This window comes from Sphaeramia orbicularis, chromosome 19, assembly GCF_902148855.1.
Source record: "Sphaeramia orbicularis chromosome 19, fSphaOr1.1, whole genome shotgun sequence".
Lineage (NCBI taxonomy): Eukaryota > Metazoa > Chordata > Actinopteri > Kurtiformes > Apogonidae > Sphaeramia > Sphaeramia orbicularis.
Window position 1 is genome coordinate 38510472 of NC_043975.1, and position 10126 is coordinate 38520597.

At 39.3% G+C, this 10126-nt stretch overlaps 1 protein-coding gene across 1 annotated transcript in view; it reads left to right on the forward strand.

Moving 5' to 3' along the window:
• LOC115439431 (protein shisa-9A-like) overlaps positions 1–10126 on the forward strand; it is a 78306-nt gene extending 68180 nt beyond the window's left edge. Inside the window, exons 5-6 of the mRNA XM_030163268.1 lie at positions 7169–7240; positions 9820–10126. Coding sequence (XP_030019128.1) covers positions 7169–7240; positions 9820–10126 — 379 coding nt within the window. The remainder of the gene's footprint in view (positions 1–7168; positions 7241–9819) is intronic.

A 10126-nucleotide genomic window follows, 5' to 3' on the forward strand; every position in this document is an offset into this window, starting at 1 on the left:
AATTAACCCTGAAGCTTATATGTAAACATCACATCCCAAAAAGTACCAAGACAATCAGATAGCAAATTTGGCCTGAAGCCAACAGAGATTTAATTCAATAGCTGGTGCTTTGGACAGCGATGTGAAAGATTGGAGTTCAATTCCCAGTCAAGACAGCACTTTTTCTGCAGATTTTCAAACAGGAGGGCATGGTGCCAAGACCACCAGTAGGTAAATCCACCATTGATCAGCATGAAGACCCAAGTGCACTGGAAATCTGTGATGAAATCGAGATGCTGCATTTGCAACATTTCTGCAATGTATTTATAGAGGAAATACCCCTTTACATTTTTGAAAAGGGATAAGTAATTTCAGCAATTAGTTAGGTAGTTACACTGTTCCCTGTGTGTCTCTGATCTCAACTGGGATGTTCGCCAAGTCTCACAGCCTTAAAAAAAAAAAAAAACCTGCCAAGGCTTAGGTGTATTACAGAACGGACTTGTGACACATAAGAAAAGATGGACTAGTTTAAGTTCCAAACTTGGTTTTATTACATCTTTCATTACAGATACTTTTTGACTTGTTTAAGTGTTTGTGAAAGGGCCAAGTGTTTAAAAAAAGTAAGGCTTTTAAAGTGTACCTGCACTGGTCATGCTTATGACGTTAATTGTGCTTTGTGTATTACTTAGAACCAAGAGAGGTGGAAATTGAATAAAAATCACCATGAATGCACCACACTGGACCTTTTTATTACTTGAATTACGGGCGTGGGCAGAACCTATGGGGAGCAGTCATTGGCAATCAGAAGTGACGTACCCACATTGTTTCTGGGTGATCGAGTGCAAGTGAACAAGCAGACTGACCTGATGGATGGAGCATGACTTAGTACTTGCACGTATTCAACAGCGGGCTATAATGTAAGTTACCTGACAGAACCACTAGTATTATACATGATGTTTTGAAATAGCTAACAAAGAAAATTCACAACTGGCACCCTTTAGGTTTAGGCATTAAAAATGCTTCAATCAAAGTTAGGAAAAGATGGTGGTTTGGGTTAAAATGAATCAACACTGTACATGATTTTTAAATAATTTTTTATAGCATCTTATGTCATTTTTCCAAAATAGCAAAACTCTGTCATAGTGATGTAATGTAAACATACTGTCATGACTGCAGCAACAACTATGAAATAAGGCAACACTGCAACAGGAGGAAGTTTACAACTCATGAGTCACAAAATAAGTATTGTGTAAAGATTTCTTTTTTAGACCAAAATACAGTATTGTTACATTTCAAATCTGTTTGATTTATAAAGATAGAACTGACACTAAATTTGTTTTGACGTTTCCAGACACTGTCCACCAGCTTGTCTTGGTGTCCCATGTCAAAACAAAATGACACACATATGACGCGGGGACAACCAATCTGTGAGCTGCATTATTTTACATTCACATTTGATATCACTCTGGGTCACTTGGAACCTCACCAAAAGTGATACTAGAAATAGTATCTGATAGTAGTTGGTGGTAGGTGCTCTCACTTCATGGAAATGCAAAAAAAATGGCATGCCGAGTTAAGGTGACTTGAGCTGATATCATCAATAGAAAAAATGGGATTTACAGACTTTTTCTGTCAAAAATCAGAAATGTCCTTTTCTAACCTTAACCAAGGACTGTCAGTGAATAAACCTGACCATAAAAAAATTAATTCTGCTATTGTCATAACAAGCTGATATCAAGAAAGCCTCATGAGAAGAACAATATAAAGATGATACACAAATGTTGATACAGAACATATTTTCAGTTCAGAAATAATGACATTATACACACCTGCGGTTTGCAGAAACATACAAAGGCAACATTGGGTTGTAATTCATTCAGCACAGCTATAAAGAAGATTGCAAATCCCTGTCCCCAATGCATGCTTTGCTTTACTGTGTTTGATTATTTCTAACCATTTTCTCATACACCACACAAGAAAAATCAACCCACAAACACACAATATCAGCAATACAAAGGCTTTAGGTCTGTGTTTGTTATACTGGGGACCCTGTGTGGGCACAAACAACCTACTGCATATTAAAAATGGACACTTTGGTGCTTTTTGAACCAGAACCTAGCCATCCCACCAATCCCCTACTCGGCCAGCTGGCAGACTTTCATGTCATCTCAAAACCCAGAGACTTTGTTTGAATCCCTAAAAGGCTGAAAATCCTATGTCTTTTTACTTCCGAGCATCAAAGAGCTGCAGAGACAAAGACAGAGGAGTGTAGAAGGATGGGAAAGTGAGAAGGGGAACTAGAGGGAAGATCTCGCCGTAGCACAGACAGACTGATGGCGGTCAACAGTTTGGAAGCTGTGAAAGATGGGGGTTTGCTTTTTGTTTGTGTTATTGAAGCACTAAAGCTAGCAACTTGTCTGCATTTGCATCAAATATCTTTATTCAAAGTGACTGCCCATAGTTTGTGGCATTAGGTAGTAGAAATCTTAGGAGTTTCTTGAGTCTAAATGACAAAGCAGCAGCTATTCATATTGTTACTACACTTACTATAATCTCATGAAAAGGTTAGTCATGAAATAATTGGAAATTTGTACTTACCCTGGAAATTACAACACTAACAATGCCTCCAGACTGAAATTGTACTTCAATGTTTTGAAATTATCTATTTGAATATTACAGGGGAAAGCTTTAGGTGGGCAGCACTTTTAGTTTTATTGAGATAGAGCACACATACACATATGCAAACACACTTACATACACAGTACTCTGTATTCACAACTCAATTCACCATTTGCAGGCTTAATTACCTCCCTAGCAGTTATAATCTTTTCCTAAACATTCTGAGATGAGAAGGATGAAATTTTAATAGGTAATTGCTTCTGAGATTGCACAGGCACAAGAAAAGGCCTGTCTGCAAAATACTCCTGCTCTGCCTTGTGAAGGTGTATGTGTGATATAAGTGTGTGTTGAGGTGTATGTGTGCACACTGCATTTGGATGCACTGTTCTTAAATGTGTATATGCGTGCTGCAGGCCTGTCAGAAGAAGCAGCGTGTGTCCTTCGTTAAAAGTAGGTGACTGTGTGACCTTGTCTCGCCGCCTGTCATCTGAGCCTTCAGTGTGTCACATCTGATTGCAGAGTGTCAGAGCAGAAAGAAGAGCCTCAGCTAGTGAACCTACACACGAGGCTGCAGAAACAAGCGAAGAGAAGCTGTGAAAGAGAAAATGACAGAGCTGGAGGTAGTTATCTGTGAAGCGTCACTCTAGTTCCAGCACCTTTTGAAGCTCAGCTCCTGTCCTTATGCTCAAACAGGCAAAAAAAAAAAAAAAAAAGAATGGAAAAAAAAAGCAGGTGAAGTTCTGGTTCCATCCATGAGTTTGTCTTTAAGGCTCATAGTCTATCTGAGTGACAGGAAAGCTTCCACCAAAGCTCGTTTCCTTAGTGTCAAACCATAGAGACAATACTGATGTATTATTAAAAATGTTCCAAACATGTGTTTGTACTGTTTATTTACAAGAAACTAAAGATTGACTGCAGAAGGCAGCCCATAGTGCATATCACTTCTGAAAAAAAATTACACTGTTCACATTTCTATTTATTAATTAAATAAGAAACCAAATCACAAACCAGATAATTGCTGAACCCAAATAAATCCATCAGGCTTGAAGTGAAACTCCCTCAGAGTCAGTAATCCCATCTAAGAAGCCTGATATTAGCCATCAGTCACTATCAGAGACAACGCCTGCTGATTCCATCCAATGGGCACTGAAAAGTTAGCCAAAAATACAGTGTTCAGAGAACGCAAACCTCTGCCAAGCACCCCAAACAGTGTGCTTGTGTGGAGGGACTATTTCTTTTTAAATTAAACAGTTTCAAAGTTGTTCCATACAGCAGAAAAATTGCGGTCAAACATGGTAATTAAATTCCAATCAATATTTGTTGAGTTATAATGAAAAATGTGTCGTAAATGGGATTTTCAATGTTAAATTGAAATGTCCACAGAGTCCACATTCCACAGTGGATGTGGACAATTTTGTGCCAGATACAAGATATTGTTATAAGCTACGAGTGTATCAAATTGGAGGCTAATCTGAGTCGTTTTGAATTTTGTATGATTTTTGGAAAATTGCTCAATGATGAGCGATAGGAAAATTTGAGATTTTGTGACCTTGTTGTGACCTTGAACTCTGGCCTACTTGGCCCAAAATTTAATGGGTTCGTCCCAGGACCTAGGCCTATCTGTGGGTAAAATTTGGTAAAGATGGTTGTAATAGTTTTCTCGAAAAGTTGCTAACAAACAAACACACAAACAAACAAACAAGAAAAGCATTCAGAGAGCGCAGACCTCCACCAAGACAGATCTGTGTCCCCCCCCAGATCACCACCAAAATTTAATCATTTATTCCTTGTGCCAGTATCAACATTTCCTGAAAATTTCATGAAAATCTGTCCATAACTTTTTGAGTTATCTTGCTAACAAACAAATAAACAAACAAACACACATACACACACACACACACACACACACACACACACACAGACACACACACAAAGCAAAGTGATCACAATACCTCCTGGCAGAGGTAATTAATGTGATTCAAGCTCAGTTTGCGATATTTACTCAATATCTAGTGGTGAAATTTCAGATTACAACCATCTGAAAAACCTACTTCATGTTGAAATCCAACATTAGAGCTCATGATTGTTTTGTCTGTTGTGAGTTTTTTAGTTCATGGGATATTAACTCTAGTCCTCACTCAAATATTGTGGGTGACAGTAATGCAGATTCATTGATTACTCGACAGTTTGCTGATTTTCACTGGTTTTTTTTTTGTTTTTTTTTTAAACAATTCAACAATTTCTGAAAAGCCCTATATGACGACTTTGTTGTGACATTGGGCTCTATAAATAAAATTGAATTGAACTGATTACTTGTCAACAGTTTAATTAATTAGCAACTATTTTGTTAATCGATCACTGGTTAAAAAAAGTTTAAGTCAAAAGTTTCTGATTCCAGTTTCTTTCCAGCAAACAGTAAACTCAATATCTTCTGGTTGTGGATCTAACAACATTTAATGATGTCATCTAGGGTTTTGAGAAACAACTTGCCACCATTTTCTGATATTTACAGACCAAACAATTAAATGATTAATCAAGAAAATATTTGATAAACAAAATAATCATTACTAGGTGGCCCAGTGGCACAGTGGTAACTACTGTAGTCACGTCACAGCAAGAAGGTCCTGGGTCCTCTCTGTGTACTCCACTTTCCTCCCACCGTCCAAACACATGCATCTTAATAAGTTAACTGGTCAGTGTACATCACCCGTAGGTATTAACACAAGTGTGAATGTTTTTTTGTATGTATATGTCAGCCCTGTGAACTGGTGATATGTCCATGGTATATCCTGCCCATGGATGGATGGATGGAATTTTTTGTGACCTACTCTAAAAACATGTTGATGCTACTTGGTTGATGTGCAAGGTGACCCACTCCTTCTGTAGATACAAAGGCTCATTCTAAGTCATGAAAACACAGAGATTCTCATTTTCATGTGATCACACACTAATGGAAATATAATTATAAATATTATATATCATTGGCACAATTTCAACATCTCATACAGTTACACAATGGAGCGTTACATGTGCAATAGTAACTCATTTACTGGGAATTTCAATATATAAACCCAAAAAAACATAAATACCTGTCACCGCATGACTTTAAACTTGGCTGCACCACTTTGTCTAATGCGTACATGCAAAAGATACTGTCTTACCAACAAAGTGGACGCAACAATCAGCAATCACCAAAGCAGAAATGAACTGTCTCAGACGCTTATCAATCAAGGCAAACATGCCCCCAGAAGATGCTACACTGCAAGACCTAACATCTTCTTAATGGGCTACTTTTAAAATGGCCACCGAACACATTAGAAGAAATTTAATTAGCTGTGGAGACCCTAATATCCTGTCAAATGGCCATTAAGGGAACTGAATCTCAAAGCCTGCTGTGACGCTTGCCACTTGCATTTAGGTATGTGTAAGTATTCACAGTAGTAATGTTGGTATGTGATATGCCAAGAGACAATTCTAATCAGATTTCACTCCAAATAACTTCAGTGTCACCACAGACTATGTCACATTTCACCTATTATTTTAACTGTCAGACATTACCACCTGTCGCTGTGTAACACCTTGCATCTGAGGTAATTTACTCAGTTTGAGTACCTTGCATACCAAACAAATCACATTAATTGCCTCAGAGTATGACAGAGATCTACATTTTCAGACATTTATATGGCACCGCACAAGTTCTTGCATTGTTACCGCAAGAATAAATAGATAAGTGAGTCAGGCAACAGCATGGAAAAAGGCAGAGACAGTAAGTCAGGGGGAAAAAAGTTCTAAAGAGCAGAAGCATCTCCTCCTCTCTGGGGCCCCATTCCTGTACCCTCTTTCTGCCTAATTATCTTAATGTGAGCCCCCTCGGCAGCCAAGGGACGCCATTAGACTCCTGTTTATTAGGGCTCTGGGGCTCAGAACCTGCAAGCATCGACCAACATCCAGTAGCAAACATCCACTCACACAGAGGGAGGTCGGGTAAGGGAGGTGTCAGCACAGAGGCTGGAGCAGAGGACCGGAGGAAGAAAATAAGCAGAGATATTTAGGAAAAAGAGAGCATTTCGAGAGCGGTTGGATTTCTGTGTTCATTTTCCTGCAGAAAGACAAACACAGCTTCTCCTCAATAAATGTCTTTATATTTAAGATCTAACTGAAAACTTCAAACTGCCAACATCCCTGAATTATCACAGGGGAACTGAAGCCCTGGAACTCTCTTCAAAGCCACAAGACCTTGACAAAATAAGACATTTAATTTGCAAAATGAAAATGGGAGTTGCTGTCAACAACTGTGTCCATTTTTTAGTATGTCTCATTGTGCAACTTTGATGATTTAACACATAATGATAACAATAATAATAATAATCATAATAATAATAATAATACATCACATATAGCGCTTTTTTGGACACTCAAAGATGCTTCACAAACAATCAACACAAAAAGAACAGAGAGAAAACAAAGAGGCTCAAGAAAATGCAAGTTTGAACAGGTGAGTTTTCAGAACTGAGTTGAAGTTTTGTATTGAGTCTGAGTTCCTGATGTTTTGTGGGAGTGACTTCCATAGGGTGGAGGCGGTTGCAGCGAAAGCTCGGTCCCCCAAGGTCCAGTGCTTTGTCCTAGTGGTGGGAGTGAGGAGGTTAGTGTTGGCTGATCTGAGGCGGCGGATGGGGCTGTACTGCTGAAGGAAATCAGTGAGATAGGGAGGGGCCAGGTTATGAAGGGACTTGTAGGTGAGGAGGAGGATCTTGTATTGGATGCGGTATGGTACGGGGAGCCGGTGGAGTTGTTTGAGAATGGAGGTGATGTGGTGTTAATTCAGGCTGGAACAAACTAACACAAATACATCGGTAGACTGCTGTAACTGCAGATTCTGAATGGATAAAGGAGAGTGACATAGCTTGGTTACTTCAGTTATTAGAAATATAGCAACATCATTTGAAATGTTATAAAGGAAATGTTGTATCCTGAAATAGGTAAACAGCTCTGTGTGTATTTCTGTACAACATCAGCAGTGCGCTAGTGTAATGTGCCTTACGATTTTGCATGCTAGTGTTACAAGCACATATTTCAACGTAGAAGCCATGTACTGTGTGTTGGAGGCAGACAGTATCACCATGACATTTCCCAATAGTTTTTGGACCACCCTTAAAAGCTTTGAATTTCTATGTTGGTCATTGACATTTTGGCCAAATGTTAACAGCAAGTAAACGTAACTAGCAAGTTGAAATTAACTGAAATTACTGGTCTGTCTGGCTGAGGGGAAAGAAAAGTTAAGTTATTTTAAAAGCCTGAAAGATTTAGGGTGACCGCCATATGGAAGAAAAATCTATATAAGAAAAGCATGTAGCAATCACTATTTTTCTAACCAGGTAATACAAGAGACAACGTACAAGTACATATACAAGTATTCTTTTGTAAGTTTTTGTAAGTCAATGCGAGCCAGGGTTTTTTTGGAGCCATCATCTAGTGGCCATAAGCAGTATTGCACCTTCAATGTTACCTTTGCTTTCTAGTCATAGTTGCTGCCTCTAGGTAGTAACAGCAAATGAACCAATCACAGGTGTGTAGTGAGGTATGAAATCACTGCAGAGTAAAGCGTTGCACCTACTGATCCAATCTAGCACCAGCCATGGCCTTCTTTAAATACATTCAGCCCTGACACTAATCTAAACAGCAATGGTAAATCTTCATCACATTAGTCTGAGGGCAGACTGGATGCTACAATAACTTACAATTTGACAAGATAAAGCTAAGCAGAGCTACGTGGTTAGCATGCTAACTATATTAGATATCTCTGCAAAGCTATACATTGGCATTCTTCACACTGTAACGCTAATTTTAGCGTTTAAAAAAGAAATTCTACAAATACCTCTTTTAAAGCATGCATACACTAAAACAATCATGCATTCCATGGATATAAAGAAATCAAACATTATTTCAACTAGCAGAGAGGGGTCTAATACATGTCCGTACTCACTGTTTTGCCTCTTCCAATGAGTCATTTTCCATCTTGTCATTGTGGCATTGCAATAAAAGAAGCAATAAGGGTGGTGAATATTAACTCCTCATCAGCCAAATGTCCCCCTTCTCCTCCACTTCCCCCACGCGAATATTAATCACTTCATTTAGTGCCAGGAAGTCACATCTTGCATTTGACAGGTAATTATTTGTGTGTGTGTGTGTGTGTGTGTGTGAGTGTGAGTGTTCGTAGGCATCTATGTCTGTGTTTATCTATACTTCCCATACATTGTGTGTGAACACATCAGGTAGGTAACCTGTGGTACTCCTCAGCCCGAAATGCTGACAGTGATGAACAGTATTACATCCACTTATCCTCGTCTATTTCATTCTCATTTATATTTGACGATCAGTAATGATAGAGCACTTCCTGACAGTTGCTGGATAAGCAGACAGACTTTCCATCTGTATGTTTGAACAGGTGGTTATCACCACTGGTTTCCAATTAACTGCTACACTGGCTCTTCTTAATCGACTATTCAAATTAATGAGTCAAGCCATCTGCAAATATTAGGATTTTTCCCCTTAAATGAATTCACACAAAACTTTTAATTATGAACACAGATAGCTGTAAACACAGTTTAATGTCAAGGGTTTAATTGTGATTCTAAGTGTTTTTAAGTCTTGCGAGGTGTTCAGTGACTACAGCTTTACAAGTCTTACACTAGCAGAGGAGCTTTGGAGAAAACAGCCATGTTCCTATTAACAATACAGGCTCAGTGTTTGTCACATACACTACAGCTCAATCCCATACTGGCAATAGAAGTCTGTTTATGTCTCCTAACATGTAGCTGTGTGAAATCCTCTGTAATCTGCAGCTTTTGAAGCACAATTTTCCTTTTATGCTGTTTCGAATGGAAGAAATTGAAGCCAAATCTTCTCTGTTGCAGACAATCAGAGTATACACAATATACTCATGCCAGTTCCTGAGTACGTCATACATGTCACACTACATGAAGCTACACTGTGTGCTGACCAGTTCTTTCTCAGTGTGTGCATTTTAAGTATGCAGTCTGCAGCCTTGGCGCTAAAAGAGATCAGTCTGTTTTTGGCTAACCCAGCCAAAGTCACTCTCCTTGTCCCAAAGGTGTTGAAGGCTCTTTTTCTCCTTTCCCTTCCTTATGTACACACATGCATATGGACACCAAAAGGCGCCCACACGTGTACAACTTTCATCCGACACATATTCTGTTCCAGGCCTGTGTTTCACATGGCCTTGGGGCAGGCAGCAGATTTGCTTGGCTTGCTGACTGATGCCACCAGCGATGTTATGTCAGAGGCAAGGAAAGCTCATGCTGCGGGCACATTTGTGAAACTCCGAGATCCCCCATGTGTCATCCACGCCACTGCCCCCATCCACCCCCACCCAAATAAAAAAAAGAATACTCCTAACACCCAACACTATACTCAGGGTGGCGGTCTTAGGAGAGCAAACTCCATGTCTCACTCTCTCTCCCGCCTGCGGGCTTCAATATGGCTTGGCTTGCTCACCACCCTGCCCTGA